Raw genomic sequence first — 25,765 nt, 5'->3', positions numbered from 1 at the left:
CCTCCAGCCCTGCTCTCCCCAGCCAGCCCTCAGGGTCTACTTGTAAACTGCAAACTGTGCTGACTTCTCCCCAAGGGACCCAGTTGGCATTTTCATGCTTTCTGTGAAGAAGACAGTGACAGTCACCGACCTCCCTGCCCCACTGCTCCTAAGCTCCCCTCTCCCAGGGACTGCTGGCTGAAAAGAAACCTCCAGGCTCCTGAATTACAGACACTGTATTGAGACTAGAACAAACAGAAGTCCCCAGGCTTATAGGTCCTGCTGGCGGGCAGGCCCCCTCCCCACAGCAGTCCTGCACGGGGCTCTCAAAGAGGGTCCATCGGCAGGACCCAGCCCCCACCGCCAGCTCTCTTTAGCCTACTGGGGCGGAGGCCTGGTGGCAGCTGTTGGAGGAAGGGCAGGAAGGGGCCAGGCCTTGTAAGTAGAGGGCTTTGTACTTATGAAAACCCCAAGTTCCCTTTGGGGACAGGTGTGGCATCCCTGTTTATAAACAAAGAAATTGGGCTCAGAGGGGGAGGTGACGAGCCTAGTGCCCGCAGCAGTCAGGGTATGAAGCTGGGATCAGCCGCCAGCCAAGGGACCCTCTCAGCCTAAGCCAGTGACAGTTAGACACGGAAGCCCTTGGGTGAGACTGCCCTCCCCAGGCCTCCCTCCCTTTCCAAAACTGGGTAAGGCAGTAGTGGGAAAGGAGCCAGGTAGGGAACGGTGGGGTCTAGAAAGGGGGTGCACTCAATGGCCACCGCAGCCCCTGGTGCTCCACACAGTCCACACCGCACTCTGTGACTTGCCCGGGTGGCGGCCATCACCGCAGCTGCTCAGCCCCGAGATCCTCCGTCCCTCCGTGGTGTCTGGCTGAGAACCCAGCCCTTTGCAATCTGCCTGCTGCTTAGGATAATCTTGGAGGCTGAGGTCAGGGCCCTTGGAGAGAAAAGCAGCGGGGCTCAGGGAAGCTGCGGCCGTCTCAGTGCAGTGGGAGGGCCACCCTCCAGGCCTGGGCCTGCCAGCCCCTCCCATAGCCTGGGGGCCTTGGGAAAAGACCTCCCATCTCTGGCCTTGGTTTCTTCCTTGAGAAAAGAGTCTGTGGAAGAGAGTGGGGTGACGAACAGGAAGGCAGGGGCGTGGGGAGGACACCTGGTCAGGGGCAGCTGCTGAGTGACCACTCCCTCCAGCTGGTCAGCCAAAGCCATTCCCAACACTGCACCCCCCGAACCGGGCCTTCTGCAGGGAATGCCAAGGAAGGGGTGCCTGCCACAAGGGCGTGGGGCCTCCCTTCAGCCCCCATGGAGCAGCACCACGCAGCCAGTTTTCTGCCTGGGTCATGTGCCCTCCCTAAGCTGCCTTCTGTCCTCCCGAGCACAGACTTCGGGCCTTAGGGTTGGCATGCCTGGGAGATCCCCCTGGCCTAACTTCCCACACCCATCCCAAGCACAGCAAGTGTGTCCTCAGACCTGCCAGGTCCCCACCCCAGTTTCAAAGTGGCAGAGATCAACCTCTCCCATCTCTGGATCTGTAGGAAAGGGGAGTGGCTGAAATGGGTGGGCACCTGGGAGCTCCATGAAAACTAGCGTAAGCAAATGAAACATACACAAATGACCTATCTAAAGGTCATGACCTCCTGGTACCCTACCCCAGGAGGTTAAACACCTTCCATCCTCTTCCACAGCCCCCCACCTGGCCTGTCTACTCCTTTTCCATTTTCCTGAACCTTCCTCATCCAGACAGGGTTGGGGGAGGCTGCCCAGCAGAGTGTAGGGCTCTAAGCCCAAACTGGGGGCCTTTCCTAGGAAGGAGGGAGGGTCTCTGATAGCGTTGGCACCCCTACCCCCACACCAACCGTGACCCCTGACTGGAGACCTCCCAGTGGGTCTGAACTATGTGCTCAGTGCCTGGTGTTCAACTGCATATTGGTGAGCTTGTCCACGTGTGTCTCTGGGCAAAGGTGGATGTGATTGGCCATGTGTGTGTTGGGTGGCTCTGTAAGTGTGCTTTGGTGAGCATGCAGCCAAGAGCTTGGGCTTTGTGATGTTGGGGACTGGGTATGTGTGCTTGTGAATATCAGGCATGTGGCTGCACTATGTGTGTGTAAGTTGGTGCCTTACGCCTCAGCATGACTCTGGGATCTCAGCATGAAGCTGGGATCACCAGCCAGTCAAGGGACCCTCTTAGCCTAAGCCAGTGACAGTTAGACACGGAAGCCCTTGGGCGAGATTGCCCTCCCCAGGGCTCCCTCCCTTTCCAAAACTGGGCAAGGTAGTAGTGGGAAAGGAGCCAGGTAGGGAATGATGGCCCAGGGTCGGGGTGGGGGGGCTGTGTGAGTATATGTGACCGCACATGTGCTCCAGTGTCACTGTGTTTACAAATGTGCACCCATGTCCAGGTGTGCACGTGGCTCTGCACGTGCCTCTGTGTGGCCAGGCAGGCCCATGATGAAGGATGCCCAGGGTTTCATAACTGTATGTCCACGGCCTCTCTGTGTGCCTGTGACTGGGCATGTGGCACTCTTGACTATTTCTGCGACCTGCGTTTGTGTTTCAGTGTGTGTGTGTTCCTCCAAGTGTGTCTGTGTTTTTCTGCCTCTTTGTGTCCCCTAGTATGGGCACATCAGGCTTTTCCTAAGGGTTTTCCTGGGTGCGTAACTGCGTGCATGTTCCACCTCCTAAGAGTGTGCATCTGTGTCTTCCCGGGTGCAGGAAGCATGGCCTGTGTGCTTGGGACCTTGGTGATAAGTGTGTTGGTGTTTCTGTGCGCGTTTCTGTATTCTGTGCGTGTGTGCTTGCGTCTTCCTGGGGTCTGCGGCCCAGCCCAGGCTTGGCTCATACGACTTGTGCGAGGCGAGCCCGCGTGTCTGCGCCCGTGGGCCGTCCTGTGTGGGGAACGGGTGCTCAGCGCGCCCGGGGTACCTGCGCCCGTCTAGCCAAGAGTGCCCCGCGTGCGCGAGCGGGTTTCCGGGACGCCGCAGTGGTGGGGGGCGGCCCCGAGAGGGGCGGGGGTCACCGGGACTGGCCGGCGCCGGCCCAGTGCGCGCGGAGGCGGGGGCGGGGGGCGGGGGCCGCGGGGGGGCAGCGGTACGAAAAGGGCGGCGCGCGCGGCGGCGGCGGCAGCTCGGCGGCGGCGGCGGCGGCGGAGGGCGCAGCGCGCAGCCCGGTGCAGCCCTGGCTTTCCCCTCGCCGCGCGCCCGCGCCCCCTTCCGCGTCCGCAACCAGAAGCCCAGCGCGGCGCCCGGAGCCGGACCCGCGCCAGCGCCGCTCCCGGGACCGCGACCCCGGCCGCCCCGCGATGACCGCGACCGCAGCCCTCCTGCCCGCCCTCTCGCTCCTGCTGGCCTGCGGCCGCAGTGCCCATGGTGAGACCCCTGGCGGCCCGGCTCGCGGCCCCTCTGGGGAAGCCTGCGATGTTCCCCGGCCGCCCGGTGCCCCGCGCGCTCCGTCCCGTGCGCCCCGACTCCCGCCCGTCCCGCCTAACCCTAAGCCCCGCGCGGTGCCTGCCTCGCCCTCCCCGCCACCCTTGCATGCCAAGCATGGCCCTGGGGTCCCGGGGGGAGGGGCAGGGCTGGTGTGGGACCCCCGAGGCCCTTTCCGCCCGCAGAAGTGGTGCTGGGGGGGGGTGTCGGTGCGCGAGAGAGGAGGTATGGAGGATCGAGGTGATGCTGGGGAGCCCTCTGTGGAAATGCTTCGGGGTGCAACTTTGGGGTGTCCCCGCGTGCGCGTTCGGGAACAAGTCTGTGGGGACAGCGGGGGTGACTACCGTCGTAGCCCCAAATTTCCAACCAAGAGCCCAGCCGGAGCCCCTCCCGCGTGGCGTTTCTCTAGGTGAGGGGCTGCGACACTTCTGTCTGCAGCGGCCATCTGTCTCTGACAACGAGAGTGGCCCCCTTCCCGCAGTGCCAGCCGCCTTCACTGCACCAGTGCTCATGGGGTGGGGGCTGTCTGGGAAGCTGGAGAGCCAGTTGAAGTAAATGCACACAGTAGGTGCCTATTGGAGCGTTAGAATTCCTAAATTGTGTCAGAATGGCAGCCCCTCTGCAAAACTCCTGCGTGATCTTTGGATATGAAGAGTCAGGGGCAGGGGGACTGGGGAATTTGCCCTGGGTGCCTGACGTAACTGGGATTAACCTTTAAAAAAAATACAGACACCTAACCTGTGAGCCTGCCAGGTGAACCTGCCGGGGCTTTCCCAGAGAGGAATGCCTCAAAATCTGCTCCCCTTTTAGCTCACTTTGCGAAAGTGAGGTTTTGACTGAGTGCCCAGGGGTCAAACTTCCCATTCACTGAATCCCCATCCCAGCTTTTAGGATTTCAGTTTTGGTGTTTTCTTTGGAGGAAACGAGGTGTCTGACCTGCTTCTAGGAACGAGTCAGTGTACTGTGGTCACTCTGTAACCAGGAACGCAGCAGAGAGTGTTTTCCTGAGTGGGCTGATATAAAGTGCCTACTGTGTGCCAGGCTAGTTGGACCACAGAGGGTCCTAGGCTCCCTCCAGGGAGGCCAGGGGCTGTTTGGGGGAAGATGGGCCTTGCCTTGGTTGTGGGGCCTTGTGGGGTGAATGGTGTAACCTTTCTTGTGCCCAGGAGTTGAATGCTTCCCGGCCTGCCACCCCCAAAATGGATTCTGCCAGGACAACAATGTATGCAGGTAATGGAGTGGCTCCCTAGAGGCAGCTTGTGGGGGCCAGGACAGAATTTTGGGGAGTCACAGTGTCAGGCAGGGAAAAGTGAGGGTTTGGCCACTGGGCTGCAGCAGTTTCCTCACCCCCGCAGGGCACTGGTGGGTGGGGGGAGAGGAGGACGGAGGGCGAGACCACTGCAGATCATTGCAGCAAAACGACGCGCCACCCTGCTCTGTCAGGGACCCCGCTGTCTGCTGCTCAGCTGTCCTGCTTAAGCTTTTCCATTCAGGTGCCTGGTATTTGCTTCCTGGGACCCACTGGGCCTGGCACTGTGCAAAGACCCCCAGGGGCTCTTGGTTCCACAGAAAGCAGCCTGAGCTCCCTCTCTGCCCCTGCCCCCACTCATATGTCCCATTCTTTCTCCACCCCTCACCTCCCCCGCAGATGCCAGCCTGGCTGGCAGGGTACCCTGTGTGACCAGTGTGTGACCTTTCCTGGCTGTGTTCATGGACTCTGTGTGGAACCCTGGCAGTGCATCTGTGATGACGGCTGGGACGGGAACCTCTGTGACATAGGTTGGTGCGCACACTTGCCCACCGCCTGCCCCTCTGCCTCCTAGTGGCTTCCTCCCTGTGCCCGCCCTTATTCCAACACAGCCTGCGCTCTGTATGGCAATGGTCTGTTTATACGCTTCCCACTGGTGCTCTGAGCTGGCTCACCGGTAGGGACTCCTCTCTGCACCGCCAGCAGCCAGCAGCCAGCACCGGAGACAAGACAGAGACGGCACCAAGGGTGGGGGTGGCCGGGAGCTGCCTGTTGAATGAAGAGTCACAAAATAAACACAGGCCACACAAAGCTGAGAGGGTGGGGACCACAGGCCCAGGTAACTGGACCAGGTTACTGAGGCTCAGAGAAGGGAAAGGACTCTGGGTTTCAGAGCTAAGACTCCAAGAAATTCACACTAGAGACTGTGAAGGAGGCTACCGAGAGGGAGGAAACAAATGGTGGAGGGCACAGGTACTGAGTGGTGGCGGTGGGGTGGGGGGCACAGCCAGTCAGGGCCACGAGGGCGTGGCTGGAGTCTGTGACTGCAGGGGTCAGGGGAGGTGGGAGGAGGTTGAGGATCAGGAAAGGCTGAGAGGCAGTTTAAGTGCACATGGGTGTTATCTGTTGATTTCATTAATTTATGCAATCTTTGTCCTCCATTGCTCTGAGAGATTGAGAGTCTGCTGTGCGGCAATTTCAGGCTGCAAAACATTCATCTGAGCCCATTCTTACTTGGAAAAACCTGCCCCGAAGCTGGGGCAAATTAAAGTCCTCGGAAAAAAAACGCCTGGCAGTGTAGGCAGCTACCGAGGGCCTCTGTCCCCAACATTAGCAGAAAACAATGGTACCAATAGGGAAACTGAGGCTCAGGGAAGCAAAAGCATCTGCTCAGGAGCACACTAAAGCCAGCTGAACTGCCCACCCCCACCCCCAGCCCCAGAAATGGGTGAATTCTCATCTGTGGCTCTTTCTGACACCTTCCCTTAAGGAAAACCTAAGAGCATGTTGTTATCGCCCTGCTCCGTAAAGCCAAGGCAACAGCATTTCAAATGGAGGCCCCCACCTTGTCTTGGGTCCTTAAATGCACACCCCCCAACCCTTGGTGCAGGCTTTTGCCTGCAGCTGAGTCATGCTCTGGCTAGCAGCATGCGTGCCCCTCAGCATGGCACCCTCGCAGAACCTCTCAGCTGCTTGGGGACGCAGGGGATCCCAGAAAGCCATTGTTTGGGGTGGGGGTTTTAGCCTGGAGCTCACCCTCTTTGGTATTCAACCCAGAACTCCCCCGTGGAGTTTTCCAGATGAAGGGTCCTTCCCCACTGGGTTGACAGAGGCTCCCAGCTTGGGATGGCTGGGTCCCGGGTAAATAGCCCTCTGGGTATTTGATGGCCCTCTCCTTTCTTGCCTGTTTTTGAGGCTGTCAAGGCCACAGCTGCTGCCCCAGCACAGACCCCAGCCGCTTTCTCCCTGCAGCGGCTTTATCTCCTGACTCTTGGGCTGGAGACTCAGGGGAAAAGGTAGGCTGATCCTCAGCTCAGGAGGCTTGACACCTCCGGGAGAGGAGCGGGTGGTCGCCAGCTCTTCAGCTGAAATTTAAGGTTCCCAGTGACAGCAGTGCTGCGAGCAGAGAATTAGGAGCCTGTGGCGGAGGCTCCACGTGCCAGCGCTGGGCCGGTGCCTTCCCCTCATGATAAACCCTCTTTATGTTTCCTTGAGCCAAGCCGGGCTCCCAAGGAGTGCCTCCTGGGCTCTGGATAGACCATCAGCATGGAGCGCGGAGTTTTCTTTAGTGACCGATTGCTGTCTCCCCTTCACACGGGCGTGGGTCCCTTTAAGAGACAGAAAAAAATCTGTTCCTGTGGGCTCAGCACTGGGGACCCCCTCCCCAGCCTGCCTTCACTTGCTGTGTCTCTCGTCCCTTGCTCTCTATTTTGCAGCCTGAATCGTAGAACACCAAAGCTAAAGGGTCCCTCAGAGCATGGCTGGCAGGGGTGAACCCTCTTTTTACAAGTGGGGAACGTGAGGCAGAGTGGGGCAGAGCTGAGCCTAGACAAGTTTCCCCCTGACCCTGCCAGGGGGATGGGGTCTCCACTATCAGATAACCCGACCCGGGCGCTTTGTTCAGCTCGTCCCCGGTGTGCTGAGTCCCGAATAATGAAGTGTGCATGATGGGAGGTGTACAAAGGCGGTGGAAATGTGTCCGTGATCATTGGAACACACGTTGACAGGGGAGCACTCAATAGCTGTAATTTTGCTACCTTCAAAAGATGCAGCCTTTTTATCGTGGACCCCCTTAGCTTGGAACCCAAGAGCAGAGAGACCCCCAGGAGGTGGAGGCAGTGCTGGGGCTGAATCAGGCTTCTCAATTCCCTCCCCGCCCCTCTTTGATGGAAAAATATAAAGGGCAGCTGCTGTTTCTAACAGCTGGACTGCACTAGTCCCCCAAGTAGCAGGTCTCCCGCGCCATTAGGAGCTGGACGTGGCGACTCCTGGAGTAGGTGTTGGGGATTCTCAGCTCGGCACACGGTTTGGGGGAGGAAGGTCGTGCTGCTGGATGTAAGGGGTGACCTGGTGCCGGGAAGAGGGTCCAGCCGTCCTAAACTGAGTATCGGGAGTGGCCAGGACTTTCTGTCTCTGTGACCAACCACAAGGAAGCCCCTTCAGCATCCAGAGCTGTTTGCTCACTTGTTGGTTCTGGGAGCTCACTATGCCCTCTTCCTCAGGACCTCACTTGGTGACCACTGGCAGTGGCCCCAAGCAGAGACATCCAGGCATCTTACTTGGGGTCCCCGCTTGACCATCCGAGGGGTCACTCCCTGCCCCCCTCAGGACGCTCTCCTTGCAGCCTCTGTCCCCCTTTCCTGGGGGAGGGGGTGACAAGCTCCGGTGCTCTCTCCCCACCCCAGACGTCCGGGCTTGCACCTCGACCCCCTGTGCTAACAACGGCACCTGCATGAACCTCGACACTGGTGGCTACGAGTGCCTCTGCACCCTTGGGTTCTCGGGCAGGGGCTGTGAGAACAAGGACGGGCCCTGCGTGATCAATGGGTGAGTGTTCACGGGTGATCTGATGAATCTGCTCTCATTCCTGCCTCACACCCCATAAAGATCCTTTCAGCCCAGCCCAGTAGGACCCGTTGCCTGACAAAAGGACGAGTAAGTGCTCCTCCCGCAGCCCCATGGGGGGCTGCCCTGGATCAGTGTATTTATGGGGAATGTGTCATTTCCATCATTTTTTCAAATGATCCTGAAGATGATTTCATATTCCCCTGGTGTCCCCAAGCCCTGATGGTGTGAATGACAGGAGATCTTGACTGAACTGGAGCTCAGGGCTACATCATTTCCTAATGGCAACGTAGTAAGAGTGCGGCAGGGCCCCAGGCTGTCGGTGCAACCCACTCACTGGATGGTAGGGGGTGGTTTGGGGAAGTGGTGGGCTCTGCACTTGGGTCTTCTGGGACATCTTAGGAGGTGGAGAGAGGGGGCTGAGGCTGGCACGGGGCGGTGATGGGTCCCAGGACATGAGGACCAGCTCTCAGCTGCCCTCTGTGGGGACGGAGCTCTGGGACAGTGGCCACCACAGGACAGTGGCCACTCACTCGCCTCTCCTGCGTCTCCCTGGCAGAGCTTTCCAGCAGCTCAGCCAGTTCAGCCCTTCTCTGCCTTACTGCCCTGAGCCTGCCCAGCCCTCCCTCCCACGAGGCTGATGCAGAGGCCAGGAGAGGTTTGACTGAGGCGACAATGTAGACTAGAAGTCAGGCCTGGGCCAGCCGCTGGAGGTGGGGGTGCCCCTTGCCCCCTAGGAAACAGAAGCTAAAATGCAAAACAAGTTACCTTGACCCAGCATCTGGAGGGTGCAGAGAGCCCGGGGGCTGGCCGGTGCTGCAAGCAGGCCTTTGTGCGGCATCTGAAGGTCCCCATTCCAGGGTCAAAGGAGAGGATGGGACAACCACACTCCATTTCTGCTTATTAGCGGGAAGGGAAAATACAGAGCAAGACCTTTAAAGTATTTTGCTTTTCTCTCCAACCAACTTGAACCAGTCTGTCAAAATAGAGCCCCAGGCCCTCGAGATTCCTTCGGAGCCCACCGCCAGTGCAGCCCTCATCCCTAAAGCAGTAATGCTGATTTCTTGTGCTTAGAGCCCCTTTCTTCCCCGGACTTTTGGCATTTGTCAGATGACAAAGGGTCTGCTCATTTAAAAGCACTTACATTAAATGCTCCGTGTGCTCCGCTTTGAGCAAACAGCTTCGGTCTACAGGCTGCACTTGGGTGAATGGGCCACTGTTAAAGAGCTGGGCACAGACACTGGCTCGAGGCAGCAGAGACAGACTGCCTGTCTCTTTCACTCTGAGACTCCCCAAGGGTTTCCTGTACAATAGCCTTTAGGCTCACTCCGTCAGAAATACAAATAAAAGTAAGAATGGGAGGTGCAGTGGCTGTGGCGGGAGAGAGTGAGGTCCTGCCTGGCTCTGCCTCGGTGGGCCAGGGCCGGAGCTAAGGCGAGGGGCTTGCTCCAGGCCTGGGATGTTGCTGACCATGCCTCCCCTCAGCCTCAGTGTCCCCACCTACCCCATGACTCATCGTCATGCGTTTGGTCAGAGAGATGGCACGAGAGGTGGGGTGGAAGAGGGCATTCTGGCTTGGGGGGCCAGGTGCGGTTCCGGCTGGCAGTGATAGGGTGAGGTGTTCACCCACGTGGGCGTGCACCCCACCTCAGACAGCCTGTGAGCCCCTTGCCAGCAGGGTAACAGTGCGCAGCACCTCCCTGGGCCCCTGGCTGGCATCCACTCACTCACCTCATGTGCTCTGAGCACCTGCCTCCCCCGTCCCCCACCACCGCTGTCACGGCCCAGTCCCCGAGGTCCCTCTGCCATGTCTCCCCCTTGTGTTGCAGTTCCCCCTGCCAGCACGGAGGCACCTGCGTGGACGATGAGGGCCAAGCCTCCCATGCCTCCTGCCTGTGCCCCCCTGGCTTCTCAGGCAATTTCTGTGAGGTCGTGACCAACAGCTGTATCCCCAACCCGTGCGAGAACCAGGGTATCTGCACTGACATCGGGGGCGATTTCCGCTGCCGGTGCCCAGCTGGCTTCATGGACAAGACGTGCAGCCGCCCGGTGACCACCTGCGCCACTGAGCCGTGCCTGAATGGGGGCAGCTGCCTGCAGCACACCCAGGTGAGGTACGAGTGTCTGTGCAAGCCCGAGTTCACCGGCCCCACCTGTGGCAGGAAGCGTGTGGTGGGCCCCCAGCAGGTCACCCGTCTGCCCAGCGGGTATGGGCTGACCTACCGCCTGACCCCCGGGGTGCATGAGCTGCCAGTAGCGCAGCCGGAGCACCGTGTCCTCAAGGTGTCAATGAAGGAGCTCAACAAGAGCACCCCCCTCCTCTCCGAGGGCCAGGCCGTCTGCTTCACCATCCTGGGCGTGCTCACCAGTCTGGTGGTGCTGGGCACCATGGGCATTGTCTTCCTGAACAAGTGCGAGGCCTGGGTGTCCAACCTGCGCTACAACCACATGCTGCGCAAGAAGAAGAAGCTGCTTCTGCAGTACAACAGCGGCGAGGACCTGGCCGTCAACATCATCCTCCCCGAGAAGATCGGCATGACCGCCTTGGGCAGGGAGGCTGGCGACCCCGGGATCTGAGCAGCGTCCCCACCGGCCCCTCTCTAGTCTCGGGGTCCTGCAGAGCTCACTATAAGCGGTCTGTTCTAATCTTTGTGGTGGAGCTTGCTATCTTTTGTGTCGACTCTGGTGAACGCTATGCTTACATTCATTATCTGTGTTGCCGAGTGACAAATGCAATGCTTAAAGAATCCTCTTCCTCTCTATTAATGCATGATAAAAAATAATAAGAACGATTTCATCTTTAAACAAGCAAAAGAAATAAGTATGTTATTCTAAACTCAAAACTTAACGTAAAATCCAAAAAATACCAAAAAAAAACAAGGCAACAGAACCAGGGCTCGGTGCCGACGCCCCTCTCCGAGGGGTCTCGGCCACAGGGTCCTCGTGAAACCATCATGAGTGCTGTGCGTGACCAGCCACTGTGACAACCAAAAAATCTCTTTCGTTCGGTAATCCTCACGCGCCACATCCGACTCGTACTCCCATCAAGCTCAACACCGCAACCCTTAGGTCTTTCTGATGATTTGGGATTTTGCAGAGTCAGCGGCCATGTATCAGGCAGAGAGAGCCCCGGGTTGACTGCTGGGGGGCCAGGACCTCGTCTTGGCCCTTCCACTAACTCACTGTGTGACCCTTGGCAAGTCCCCTTCCCGCCCCGGGCTGACCTTCTTGCCTCTCTCCAGGGAGGGGCTGGAACACCATGATCAGCAAGGTCCTCTCTGCTCTAATAAAATTGTGACTTAGGAACGAGGGGGTATGAATCAAAACAGCTCCTGACCCTAACGATTAGGATCTGATGAAGACCGAGTCTCATCCTGGGATCCACAGGTTTGGCCTATCCTGGATGCACACTTGACATGTTGAGATCGACCCAAACTGCAGTTCTCAAAGTGGGGATCCTGGCCCTCTTTCCATTTGGAAACAGTTGGCCCTTTTGAGTCACAAGGTGCAGTCGGGGGTGCCACTTAGGCTGCCCCCTACTCACCCACCCAGAGCCCCCGTGCTCTGCCTGCCTCCTACCCTATAGATTAGAGATGTCCCTTGGAATTGAAATGCACCTTGAACCGCAAGTGCCCCTGGCAAAATCTGAGCAGCAACACAGCCCTCACCAAGGTTTTCACAGGGTTCAGTGGAAATTATTGATTGTGGGGTGTTTTTCTGTGGCCGAAGTGGTACCAGATGTGGCCTACACAGCCATGGATTTCATTTGTGTTGCTGAGTTAATAACCCTCAGATCCTTAAACAGCTAGCCAGCTTTTGGATTACGAATTTGAATTTTTTAAAAAGAAGAACATCTATCTTTTTTGCAAAAATAGAAGGAAATGGGACGGAGCTCTGTTTAGCTTTCCAGCCCCAGGGGCTGGGCAGATAAACAGCCCTTAGGTACCCGTTAGGAATATTTTGCTTCTTCAATTATTTAGATAGGAATCTATATTCTTAGCTTTATTGAGTATTGCCTGCTGTGTTTACCTTTTGCTGCAAGTATTTCCTGGTCATCACCACCACCATCATCCTGGCCATTCAAATCACCCCCCACACACGGACATGCGTCACCGTCGTCGCACAGCCATGGAGCTCATCACCCCTCAACCACTGGACCACTGCCCCCGTCCCTCCGGTGCCCCCACCCAAAGCCACTGTGCCCCTCACTCCCTGTCCTTTACCATCCTCACCCGAGCTCCTTTCCACCCTGCCCCCTCCCCACAGTTGACCCTCAATCCCAAAACCCTGTCACCTTTGCTCTCCACCATGTCCCCACTGCCAAGCCCCCTCTCACTCCAGTTCCTGTTTCCCACCACCACCCTCCCTCCCTCCCCTTCATCCCTGGCTCCCCTCCCTCACTCTCTGATAACCCTCGCCCCTGATAATCCTACCCCCCAAATGACTGGAATCATCATCTCATCTCATTTTGAGTTTGTTTTAAGAAATAAAACTTAAAAAAAGACAAAAAAAAAAAGACCTGTTGGCATGTGTCAGGTGGGCGTCTGGCACCCGCCTGGCCTCTCTCGCGTGAGACCTTAATGGAGTCTGCTAACGGTTCTGATCCTGTTTCCCAAATGCAAATTCTAAGATTGGGTCCAATGATCAAGTTCCCTGCTCCACTTTTCACCTCTGTGCTGCAGAGAACAGCCCCAGTGACAAGGGGGAAAAAATCCCGCTATGTATTTATTCTTATCAACTCTTCATCGATCGATCCATTGATTCATCCACCATCCATTGATCAGAAAGCATTTTCAAGCACCTGCTGAGTGCAAGGCAGTGTGCAGGGAGCTGCGGGGCACGCAGGACAAGGGGGCAGTCTGGGAGGGGAGCGGACACGCAGGTGTGCCCAAGAAGCCACTTGCAGTGCAGGTAAAATGCCGTGGGAGAGGAGAGTCCTGAACAGACGCCTCCTGAACAGCCTGGCCATCTTACCTTCCCACGTGACAAATTCTCTGTTACCAGCACATGATGAGGCCGCCCCACCCAAATTCCACAGCGCCCACCTGCACACATCCCTCGAGATCAGAACAGTGTCAGCAGCCTTGGCACGGTCTTCACGTCATGCAGAAATGGTCCATTCCATCCTCTATGGGGTAACCAGATTCTGCTGAGAGTGTCGGGACTTCTGGCTGCCCATCCACACCTCGTGTGTGTTTGGAGTAGTGTGTAGTTTACGTTATAAACGGAGAAGCTCAAAGACAGCTGTCTAAGACATGATCACCAATTTGGTCCCAAAACTGAGAGGGGTGAAGGACTAATCTTTCTGTAACCAAAATATTTCAGAAATGTCTATGACGTTCTTTTTAGCTTTCCCGTTTACTAAACCAGACATGCAAAAAATTTTGTTTATTGAAAAATAAACAAAACCCAAGGGCTATTGGTGTGTTTCCTTGATCTGTTGTGCGCTGTGCTGGGACTGTCCCTTCCCACTGGAGAGAGGGTCAGGGGCCCACGCTTTGGAGGGCCCTGCTCTGGCCCGATCCAGCCCTTCCCATGTGGCGAGGGAGCTGCAGGCCTGGGGCTGAGCCCACCCAGCCCCTTCCAGACCCCACTCTGGGTGCTTGGGGCACAGGAATTTCCTGCCCTGTTGGTCCCAACTCCAGGCCTGCACAGGCCTCTGCCCTGTGTCTGGCTCTGCACCAGTGGCTCTTGCGGGTGGTGTGAAGGGAACTGGGATGCAAGGGGGGCGTGGTGAGGGCAGGAGGGCTCTACACGTGAGCACACGAGGCCCCTCGCAGCAAAACCGAGGGCCTGCTCTCCCCACAACGGGCTCCAGCCCAGAGCTCTGGCGGGGGTCCAAGAATTCTGCTCTGGCCCTGAGTCTTGCAGGACTTAGTGAAGGTAAAATTGTGCAGGTGAAGGAGTAGAAAGGGTACTTAGTTCTGGGGCCCTTGGAGCCTTTCACATGTTGGCACCCCAGGTACAGGAGCCCCACTTCTACTCCTGACTCGGGGGCCCTGCTCATGGTGAGAAGGACCTGCTACTCTCCTGGCCCCAGACAGCCAGCTTGTACGCTCAGCTCAGTAAGCCCACCCTTGTGAGTCCCCGTGGAGGGCTGGACACTGCATGTGCCCTCCCAAGAGGGGTCATCCGCCGGGGCAAAGGAGCCTCAGTTCAGTCCCTTATCCCTGCTGGCCTAGGGGGTGGCCTCGGGATGGGGTCCCTGCTCCACCTCCTCCCATGGCCCATCCCTCCTCTCGCAGGCTCTCCTCTGCCAAGTCACTGCCATCGCCCACCCAGCTGCCCGGCCAGGACCCAGAGGTCCCTGAGACTCCTCCCCCGGGCCCCACTGCACGGCTCAGACCGGGTCTTCCCTCTGTGCTGCTCTGGTCCCCCCAACCGGCCAGCAGGGTGCCCCTTCAGCTAGAACGCATAACAGGGACAAGCAAGGTGAATGGCCTCAGAGACTGCTGTCCTGAAAATTGAAAGTAAGATAACATAGAAACTTCTAGGAAAGGGATGAATTTTCCAGGAAAGTATTAATTACCAAAATTCCTCAGTGAGGCCAGCAGGGATAGAGCGATTACCTGGGAGAAGGCCCCCAAGTGGACCAGCTGTCTGCTACCTGGCCTGCAGTGCAGACATCTGACTCTCTGAGGGAACAAGGGAACAGGGGATGTCCAGCCCAGAGACATTCTAGAGCAACGGGAAAGGAAAGGTGACCTCTCCCGACTGTGCTGTCAGAGCTGGAGGACCTGTGCCGAGGTTACCAGGGAGAAGGAAGGTCATAGTCCTCACTCCCGACCAGAGAGACAAAATGCTCAATGAAATAACAACAAATCAAAAGCAGGCAAATAGTTAAAAACAAAACATGGTCCAGTAGAGGATTTTCTGGGAAAACAAGTACAGTTTAATATTAATAAATGCATGCCTGGCCAGTGACCCATGTGGGAGGGCAGAAACGATGACGATGTTTGGAGTCACTGCCAACCAGCCCTGGGGCCAGGCAGGTGACGCAGAGAGAAACCCGGACGGAAGATCCAGCCAGCGGGCCGAACCACCCCTTGCATGGACCGGGGCAGCAGCGGAGAGGGGAGGCTGAAAACGGGCGGCTAGACTTGGGAACTGGGGTGCCATGGAGTGGGGCACGGGGAGGGCTCAGCCCCGGGTGATCTCGCTGTAAGAATCCACAGGTGGGCAAGGCCCAGAGCTGGGTGGCGGAGGGTACGGTTGAGGGTGGGGAATGTGCATTTGCAGCCAAGGAAATACCCGAAATACCCAGTGGAGGAAGAGGCAAGAGCTTCTCAAGATGGAAGCTCCCTGGAGCAGAGGGAGGAGGGTGGGGCAGCTGGGCAGGCACAGAGAGAAAGGCGGGGTCCCAGGGCCCAGTTCAGGCTCCGGGCACAGAGCAGCCACAGGGCAGCTCAGGGGTGGAGCCTGGTTCCACGACAACCCAGAGGGAAGCCAACCACAGATAATAACACGCTTCGTGTCTGGGGCCTGTGGCCTCTTCTCTGTAGTGACTTTCCCATTGCTGAAGAAGAAGGCATTCACCCTACCCATCAGCCCTCCAAGGGCCCTGCAGTTCACAGGAGCAAAGGGGGGAACCCAGCCCCGGGTCCCAGCTGATCCGGAGCAGCGGAGGGCCCTGCTGTGCTGCAGCCGGCGCACTGTGGCTCCGGACAGGGCTGCACAGTGGCCCCGGCGAAGGTGCAAACATAAGAGTATACCAAATTTCAACCAAAAAACCAGGCCAAAAGAAAATAATACATAATACAAATTCAGTAGATGCCAGAGAGAAACTGATAAAATACTCTTGATTTTTTAAAAATCCAAGCAAACTAAAAAAAGGGACATGATTCCTTAATGTCATACAGAACTTCTTTTATCTTTCATAAAGATATTAAGTGATGTTCACTATCCTACTGATCAATAAAACCCAAGGGTGGGTAAAGTCCTGTATTATACTTGACCAGTAAAGGGCTCTGCTTCACACTCAGAGGCCTGGCTTCAATTCACACTTGCTCTGTCCCTCGGGCCACCTCCTATGTTCATTTCTACTTCCTAATCTCCTAAGGAGCAGCGGTCAGCTCAGGCTGCCAGAGCAAAACACCAGGGGCCCAGCGGCTTAAACAACAGACATTCATTTCTCACAGTTGTGGGGAAGCCTGAGATCAAGGCGCCAGCAGGCAGGTTCTGGTGAGGGCCCTCTTCCTGGCTTACAGACGGCCGCCTCCTCACTATGTCCTCATGTGGTGCAGAGAGAGAGAGAGAGAGAAAGAGAGAGAGATTTGGTCTCTTCTTTTTAAATTTTTATTTTGCTTTATTAATGTGTTTTTATTTTTATTTTATTCAGGTATTATTGATATACACTCGTATGAAGGTTTCACATGAAAAAACAATGTGGTCACTACATTTACCCATATTATCCAGTCCCCACCCATACCCCAATGCAGTCACTGTCCATCAGTGCAGCAAGATGCCACAGATCCACTATGTGCCTTCTCTGTGCTACACTGTCCTCCCCGTGATCCCCCACACCATGTGTACTAAACACAATACTCCTCAATCCCCTTCTCACTCCCCCACCCCTCCCCTTTGGTAACCACTAGTCCCTTCTTGGAGTCTGTGAGTCTGCTGCTATTTTGTTCCTTCAGTTTTGCTTTGTTGTTATACTCCACAAATGAGGGAAATCATTTGGCACTTGTCTTTCTCTGCCTGACTTATTTCACTGAGAATATCCTCCAGCTCCATCCATGTTGTTGCCAATGGTAGGATTTGTTTCTTTCTTATGGCTGAATAGTATTCTATTGTTTATATGTACCACATCTTCTTTATCCATTCATCTACTGATGGACACATAGGTGCTTCCATATCTTGGCTATTGTAAATAGTGTTGCTATAAATATAGGGGTGCATATGTCTTTTTGAATCTGAGGGACTTGTATTCTTTGGGTAAATTCCAAGGAGTGGAATTCCCAGGCCAAATGGTATTTCTATTTTTAGTTTTTTGAGGAACCTCCATATTGCTTTCCACAATGGTTGAACTAATTTACATTCCCACCAGCAGTGTAGGAGGGTTCCCCTTTCTCCACATCCTCACCAGCATTTGTTGTTCTTAGTCTTTTCGATGCTGGCCATCCTAACTGGTGTGAGGTGATATCTCATTGTAGTTTTAATTTGCATTTCCCTGATGATTAGTGATGTGGAGCATCTTTTCATGTGCCTGTTGGCCATCTGAATTTCTTCTTTGCAGAATTGTCTCTTCATATCCTCTGCCCATTTCTTAGATACAAGTACTGCAACTCCTGCTTTTTTCTCCCTATTAGTTGCATGAAATATCTTTTTCCATCCTTTCACTTTTAGTCTGTGTATGTCTTTGGGTTTAAAGTGAGTCTCTTGTAGGCAGCATGTAGATGGGTCTTGTTTTTTTTATCCATTCAGTGATTCTATGTCTTTTGATTGGTGCATTCAGACCATTTACATTTAGGGTGATTATCAATAGATGTGTACTTACTGCTGTTGCAGGCTTTAGATTTGTGGTTAGCAAAGGTTCAAGGTTAACTTCATTACTATCTAAGAGTCTAACTTAATTCACTTAGTATGCTATTACAAACACAATCTAAAGGTTTTTTTCTCCTCCTTTTTCTTCCTCCTCCATTCTTTAAATATTAGGTATCATATTCTGTACTCTTTGTCTATCCCTTGACTGACTTTGGGGGTAGTTGATTTAATTTTGCATTTGCTTAGTAATTAACTGTTCTACTTTCTTTACCACAGTTTTATTACCTCTGGTGACAGCTATTAAACCTTAGGAACACTTCCATCTATAGCAGTCCCTCCAAAATACACTGCAGAGATGGTTTGTGGGAGGTAAATTCTCTCAGCTTTTGCTCATCTGGAAATTGTTTAATCCCTCCTTCAAATTTAAATGATAATCTTGCCGGGTAGAGTATTCTTGGTTTGAGGTCCTTCTGTTTCATTGCATTAAATACATCATGCCACTCCCTTCTGGCCTGTAAGGTTTCTGCTGAGAAGTCTGATGTTAGCCTGATGGGCTTTCCTTTGTATGTGATCTTATTTCTGCCTCTGACTGCTTTTAACAGTCTGTCCTTATCCTTGATCTTTGCCATTATAATTACTATATGTCTTGGTGTTGTCTTCCTTGGGTCGCTTGTGTAGGGGGATCTGTGCACCTCCATGGCCTGAGGGACTATCTCCTTCCCCAGACTGGGGGTTTTCAGCAATTACCTCCTCAAAGACACTTTCTATCCCTTTCTCTCTCTTCATCTTCTGGTACCCATATAATGTGAATATTGTTCCGTTTGGATTGGTAACACAGTTCTCTCAATATCCTTTCATTCTTAGAGATCCTTTTTTCTCTCTGTGCCTCAGTTTCTTTGTATTCCTCTTCTCTAGTTTCTATTTCATTTATCATCACTTCCACCATATCTAATCTTCTTTTAAAACCTTCCATTGTATGTTTCATTTCTGATACTGTGTTCCATGATGATTGGATCTCCAGCCATAATGTGTCCCTGAGTTCTTGAATATTTTTCTGTACCTCCATGAGCATGTTTATGATTTTTATTTTGAAATCTCTTTTAGGAAGATTCATGAGATCAGTTTCATTTGACTATCTGGCGTCTTCAGGATTTTGCTTTGAACCAGGTTCCTTTGACATTTCATATTTGTATGTGGCGCCCTCTAGTGCCCAGAAGCTCTACTCTCTGGAGCTGCTCAGCCCCTGGAGAAATGTCGGGGGTCACAGGGGAGCGGTGTTGGTGCCTAGAGGGAGGAAAGAACTGTTTCCTGCTTCCTGGCTGCTACGCCTGTCTCCACTGCCAGAACCAGTGGGCTGAGCACACAGGGATAAGCCTCTATGCTTTGTGTTTGTGGCTGCTGTAGGCAGGGCTTCCCTCTGGCTGGCCTGACACCAGGGCAGGGTTTGCTGGTTTGCTAGCCAGGTGCAGGCTGGCCAGAGGAAGGTGCAATAGGCTGTGTATCACTGTGGGGGGCCTTGGAGCTGTATAGCCAGCCAGGGGACTGGAGCGCCTGCAGATCGTGAAAGCTCCCTTCCTGCTGGGAAGAGTGCACCTGGACAATTTTGTCTACGTGTCCTTTCTCCTGAGCAGTAAGCTCTGTGCAATCCTTGCCCCTTCAGCAGGCTTCTCGCTGTTAGGAAGTCTCTCAGACTGCCCACCTTTCTTGTCCCAGAGCAGCTGGACATGGATTCCTGTTTTCCACAAGTGGCTGGAATCTCAATCTTTCCAGGCATTCTTCCTGTCTTTGCTTTCCAACCCTCCTAATCACCAGAGCACCATGCAATGTAGGTTTGTGTTCCCAGAGCAGATCTCCAGAGCTAGGTATTCAGCAGTCCCAGGCCTCCACTCCCTCCCCACTCTGTTTCTCTTCCTCCTGCCGGTGAGCTGGGGTGGGGGAAGGGCTTGGGTCCTGCTGGGTCATGGCTTTGGTACATTACCCTGTTCCGTGAGGTCTATCCTTTTCTCCAGGTGTGCGCAGTCTGGTGAAGTCTTGTTTCCTGTTACTCTTTCAGGATTAGTTGTATTAATTATATTTTTGTATTATATGCGGTTTTAGGAGGAGGCCTCTGTCTCACCTCTCACGCCATCTTTAATCCTCTCTTGTCTCTCCCTGGTCTCTTCTTATAAGGCAACTAATCCATCATGAGGATCCTCATGGCCTCATTACCTCTCAAAGGCCCAACTCCACATACCATCACCTTGGGGATTAGAGTTTCAACATATGATTTTGGGGGTAGGGGCAAAATTCAGTCCATAGCAAGTAAATAAGGAGAGCAATTACTATACTATTGTTCTAAAACTTTTAGCCAATACAATAGACCAGGAAAAAAAACATGACATATGACTATTGGAAAGGAGACTAAATGATTATTAAAGACATATATCTACCATAAAACTCAAGAGAATGACCTAAAGATGACATGAGGAGTTAGCAAGATAGTACACATACTCTACATATATGAAAGCCTATGCCAATAACCACCTGCCAAAACAATATAATGACCTGAGTAATTAAGAGCCAGTGTTATAAAAATGCTAAGTATCCCCAAAATTAATTTATAAGTTTAATGCTATAGTAACATTTGATTACTAGACAATATGATTCTAAATTTTAGCTGAAGAAAACAAAGTGGTAAGAATAATCAAGAAGAAAAATAGTGGAGGTATTACACGCTCTGGTTTCAAACTATACTACAAAGCTACAGCAATCAAAACAGTGTGGTACCAGCACTGACCCATAAATCAATGGAACAGAATAGAGAGCCTAGAAATAAACCCATGCATATATGGTCAATTAATTTATGACAAAGAAGGCAAGAATATATAATGGGAAAACAGTCCCTTCAATGAACAGTTTTGGGAAAGCAGGACAGCTACATGCAAAAGAATGAAACTGAGTCACTCTCTTACACCATACACAAAAATAAACTAAAAATGGATTGAATGCTTAAATATAAGACCTGAATCCATAAAACTCCTAGAAGAAAACATAGGTAATCAACAGTAGTAATTTTTTTCTAGTTATGTCTTCCCAGGCAAAGGAAACAAAACCGTAACTAAACAAATGGGACTACATCAAATCAAAAAACCTCTGCACAGTGAAGGAAACCATCAACAAAACAGAAAAGGAAACCTACTGAATGAGAGAGAATACTCACAAATGACATATCCAATAAGGACTAATGTCCAAAATAGATAAAGAACTCTTACAAATCAACACCAAAAACCCTCAAACAATCCACTTAAAAAATGGATAAGTGACTTGAATAGACATTTTCCAAAGAAGACATACAGATGGCCAACAGACACATGAAAAGATGCTCAGCATCGCTAATCATCAATGAAATGCAAATCAGAACCACAATGAAATATCACTTCATACCGATCAGAATGGCTAATATCAAAAAATCAAAAAATAACAAGTGTTGGCAAGGATGAGAAAAGGATGGAGAAAGGGGAACACTTCTACACTGCCGGTGGGAATGTAAATTGGTGCAGCCACTATGGAAAGCAATATGGAAGTTTCTCAAAAATTAAAATAGAGATACCATACAACCTAGCAATTCCTGGGAATTTCTCCAAAGGAAACAAAATCACTGATCTGAAAAGATAAATGCACTCCCATGTTTATCACAGCATTATTTATAATAGCCAAGATATGGAAGCAGCCTAAGTGTCCCTCAGTAGATGAACAGATAAAGATGTGCTGTACATATATATACAGTGGAATATTACTCAAGTCATAAGAAAGAAGGAATCTTGCCATTTGCAACAACATGGGTGGACCTAGAGGGTGTCATCCTAAGTGAAATGAGCCAGAGAAAGACAAACACCATATGATTTCACTTTTTGGTAAAATCTAAAAAGCAAAACAGGAACAAATCAAGCAAACAGAAATGGACTCAAAGACCCAAAGTACAGACCGGTGGTCGCCATAGGGAGGGGGTAGGGCAGGAGTGAAGTGGCAAAAGGGAGAAAGATCAATGAGAATGTTTGGTATCTTGGTCTAGGCGATGGGTACATGAGTGTGTACACACGTCAAAATGCATCGAGCTATGCGCTAAGATTTGTGTGCACTTGATTGTGTGTACCTCGATTAAAAAATAGTGAAGGGGCAAGTTGCACCATCAGATACTAAAACAGAAAGCTACATAAATAAAAACAGTGTGTCTTGCACAGAGTGGACACATAGCGCTGGTTTTCTGAATAGAACAAATGGATGTATGCATGAATGGTAGCTTAGAAGGACTCTAATCTGCAGCTTCCCCTGCATATTTACAAATGTGGAAACTGAGGCCAAAGGAATGACTAGTCTGAAGTTCTCCATTGGGGATGACTCTGCCCCTAAGGAGACATTGACAATGTCTGGAAATGTTTTTCATGTCAAAACTGGACCGGGAGCTACTGGTGTCTCTAGAGCAGAAAACAGGGCTGCTGTTAGACAGTCTACAAACCCTGAGGCAACAACCCCACCTCCCAAAAAGGAAGTGTTTGGCCCCAAATACCAGTAATGCCCTGGCTGAGAAGCCCTGGCCTCAGAGGCTGGCGCAGGAATGGCACCATTGTGAGCAGGAGCACGTAACTGTGTCAGCACTGTGCTCAGCACTTCACCCCCAGCTTTACTGGGATATAACTGACAGATAACGCCTCATAAGTTTCAGGCATATGGTGTGATACACATATGTAATATGATATATGCATATATTGCAGAACAATCATCACAGTAAAGTTAGCTAGCACATCCTGTGCCTCACATAAATACCATTTTATGGTGAGAACATTTAGGATCTACTCTATTAGCAAAGTTCAGGTTTATGAGACGGGATCGGTAGCCTTTGTCACCACACTGTATGTTGGACCTCCAGGTGGTATCCGTCTTATAACTGGAAGCATGTACCTCAGACCCGCATTTCCCCTATTCCCCCAGCCCGTGGCAACCTCCAGTATCTCTCCTCTCCGTTTCTATGAGTTTGGGTTTTCTGGGATTCCACATGTAAGTGAGATCATACAGTGCTTGTCTTTCTCCTATTTCACTTACCCTAATGCCCTCAAGATTCATCGATGCTTTCACAAATGGCAGAATTTCCTTCTTGTTTGCTGAGTAATATTCCATGGGTGTGTGTGTGTCCTTATCCATTCATCCATCGATGCACACCTAGGCTGTTTCCATGTTTGGGCTCTTGTAAGTAATCCTGCAGTGAACACATAAAAGCAGATATCTCTTCAAGATAGCGATTTCATTTCCTTTGGATATATATGCAGAAGTGGGATTGCTGGTTCATACAGTAGCTCCAGTTTGAATTTCCTGAGACCCGTCCATACTTCTTTCCACGGTGGCGGCACCGGTTCACATCCCCACCAGCAGTGCACACGGGCTCCCTTTTCTTCACATCCTCACCAACACTTGTCGTCTCTTGTCTTTTTGATAACATGTGCTAAGTGCTTCAGAAGCATAATCTTATGTAGCTCACTCAGTAACCTAAGCTGCAGATAACGCTATCTTCTGGTGCTGTAGATAATGAAACTAAGGCTCTGAGAAGTGAAAACAGCTGCCCGAGATCATCTGGCTAGAAAGTGGTTGAGCGAAACCTGGCATCCGAATCTCCAAATGTTCATGCCCACTTTCCTTTCTACTACCCAATTCTGCCTTCTGATTTTTAAAAATAATTTATTCCCAGTGTTTTTAGTGTTAGCGATGGTGTTTTCCCGGGAGTGTCTGGGAGACAGGTAATCTCAGTGTGCATCACTCCTGAAGGTCACTGGGGGAACGCTGAGCAGAATGAGGACTCTGTCATTTTCAGGGTGGAGCTTTTCACTGACCTCTGGTCCCACCCGCTCACCCATCAAGGAATAACATACCATACTTGTCACGCCTCCCCCGAGTCCCCGAGCCCCCTACCTAGTGTAATCGAATGTCACTTCACCAAGTCACAGACAAGGATGCAATCAAGGTCCTTTGCTGCAATTATTATCAGTTCTAACAAGACCTACTATTCTGAATGCTAACGCACTGAACTTAGCACTTCATTTTGATCTTATCAGACTTTCTGGGGACTGTGGACCTTGGCTCTGTATTCATATTAATTCCTGGGGATCCAGAGCGTCACTCTGGCCACCAGTCAGAGCGGGGCTTCGGGAGTCAACTGGCCAGTGAGGTTTTATTCGAGTCTGTCTCGTAATGGGCCCAGTGGGTCCCTGACCCCACCTTGCGGTTCTCTCCCCAGTTCTGAGGTTTGTGACCGCAGTAAACATGCTCCACCCTGTCGGGACGCCCCTGTGGATTCCCTGACCCATGCAGTGGGGGTTACCTCGGTGGGAAATGCCAAATGGGAGCCCCTAGATCAGTTTCTGCCTATGAAAGAAATACCACATCCCTGGAGGGACTGCGGAGGTCGGTGCCACAACCAAAGGCTTGAGAGACCCAGGGTGGTGATTCCTAGTCTCCCCATTCAACCCATCTCTTTGGTCTGAGAAGAAAACAGGCGGGTCTTGGAAGAAAGAGAGGAAATCACTGGGACCCCGATCAGGAGGTGACCCCATTTTGCCTGCTGCTTTTCCAGCGGCGGTCTCATGGCTGGAGTAAGTCAGCCCATTGCCTGCCGCCCAGTGTGTAGCTGTCCAGCTGGTGGGCTCCTTTCCCTCTGCTCCGGTCAGCAAGGACCAGCAGACCAGTTTGGCTTCAGTTGGCAAGGCAGCAAAGTACCACTGCTGCCCCGCCCCGGGGGTGCCCACTCTCCAGCCCCGTGGGACTCCCCCCGGGGGCGCTGCTTTCCGTTCCCTTGCCCGCACCTCCTGCCGGTTCATCGCGCTGGTGACGCTCAGCTGACTGGACCTGGGGACCAGGATACACTATTAAGACACTTGCATGCCAGTGGGTGGGAAATAAAGCCCACAGAAATCCAGGGGCTTCCATCTCGGTGAAAACTCTACGAGTGCAGTAATTTGGCGGCATGTTGAAACATTCTTTCCAAGGCTGAGGATGGGTTGCTTCACCTGCGTCCTCCTATCTGTACGAGAGACGGCGTCCAGTGAGCCTCTTTGGATTTGGGAGGCAGCTCGGCCCTCCTCTGGGCTTGCAGTTCTGCCCCATTTATTAAATGACCTGAAAATCTGCTGCTTTTGAGTGGGGTCTGGAGCAAGAGAAGCCCCTGCAGCAGGTCCAGGCTGCCGTATGAGCTGCCCTGCCCTTTGGAACCTACCACCCCGCACATTCGATGGCGCTCAAGGTGCCAGTGGCACAGAAGGACGCTGTTTGGAGCCTTCGGCAGGCCATCCTCAGAGAATCACAGTGTAAACGGTTAGACTTTTGGAGCCAGTTCCTCCTGCCCTCCTCCACCGATGACTACGCTGCATTTGAGAGGAGCTGAGAAAAAACTTTTGACTTGCTGCTGGGCTTCCGTAGAGCTTGAACTCTTGACCGTGGGCGACCAAGTTACCGTGTGATCTGAGCTACCCATTGTGGTCTAGGGGCAACCCGACCCATAAAGCCTTGCAGTCGGGCACACACAGCAGAGTTTATCATTGAATGGAAGTGGTACATATCAGCTCAGGTTCAAGCAAGACCTTAAGGCAAAAGTAAGTTGCGTGAGGAATGGTCCGGACACATACCCGTGGCCCCTTTTCTTTGCTACACCACCTTCTCTCCACTAATTTGTATTTATGGCTTTGTGGCCTGTTCTCATGATCTCTCAGCTAAAGTGAGGAAGACAGATATCCATCCCGGATTATAGATGGTTCTGCATGATGTACAGGTACTATCCAAAAATGGGCAGTTACAGTACAACAGCCCCACTCCGGGATGGTCCTAAAGGCCAGTGGTAGGAGAAATCTTATCAATGGGCAGAATTTTTATGACTCTTTTTGTCCAGAGGAGAAATGGCCAAAGATACAGGTCTGTATTGATTGACAGACTATGGCTAATGGGTTGGCTGGGTGGTCAGAGAACTGGAAGGCATACGATTGAAAAATTGGTGGCAAGAAAGCCCAAGGAAAAAGGAGACAGACCCCCTCAACCAGTGCAGAGTG

The 25,765-nt window shown here is 52.6% G+C and overlaps 1 protein-coding gene across 4 annotated transcripts; it reads left to right on the top strand.

Annotated features, from left to right (window-relative positions):
- Positions 1 to 3,091: 3,091 nt before the first annotated feature.
- DLK1 (delta like non-canonical Notch ligand 1) lies at positions 3,092 to 10,960 on the top strand. Of its 4 annotated transcripts, none has more exons than XM_057488145.1 (6): positions 3,092 to 3,343; positions 4,567 to 4,630; positions 5,049 to 5,179; positions 8,054 to 8,195; positions 10,043 to 10,322; positions 10,548 to 10,960. In XM_057488145.1, exons 1-6 carry the CDS (start codon positions 3,277 to 3,279, stop codon positions 10,788 to 10,790), a joined length of 927 nt encoding a protein of 308 aa, XP_057344128.1. In that variant the 5' UTR covers positions 3,092 to 3,276; the 3' UTR covers positions 10,791 to 10,960. The 4 variants fall into 4 exon arrangements, with proteins under 4 accessions (XP_057344128.1, XP_036738349.2, XP_057344127.1 ...); XM_057488144.1 differs by lacking the exon at positions 3,092 to 3,343 and adding an exon at positions 3,393 to 3,809; XM_036882454.2 differs by having other exon boundaries at positions 10,043 to 10,960.
- Positions 10,961 to 25,765: the final 14,805 nt, after the last annotated feature.

The sequence above is a fragment of the Manis pentadactyla genome, chromosome 11 (assembly GCF_030020395.1).
Source record: "Manis pentadactyla isolate mManPen7 chromosome 11, mManPen7.hap1, whole genome shotgun sequence".
NCBI lineage: Eukaryota > Metazoa > Chordata > Mammalia > Pholidota > Manidae > Manis > Manis pentadactyla.
The sequence above is the reverse complement of the archived record's forward strand: the minus strand, read 5'-3'. Positions and strand labels throughout refer to the sequence as shown.

What these genes read in the sequence shown, in the direction of transcription:
- DLK1 (XM_057488142.1), top strand. Translation starts at nt 3,509, where the DNA reads ATGCCAAGCATGGCCCTGGGGTCCCGGGGGGAGGGGCAGGGCTGGTGT. An exon ending in CGGGAACCTCTGTGACATAG is followed by an intron (nt 5,180 to 8,053) that starts GTTGGTGCGCAC and finishes TCCCCACCCCAG; the next exon opens with ACGTCCGGGCTTGCACCTCG. An exon ending in GGGCCCTGCGTGATCAATGG is followed by an intron (nt 8,196 to 10,042) that starts GTGAGTGTTCAC and finishes CTTGTGTTGCAG; the next exon opens with TTCCCCCTGCCAGCACGGAG.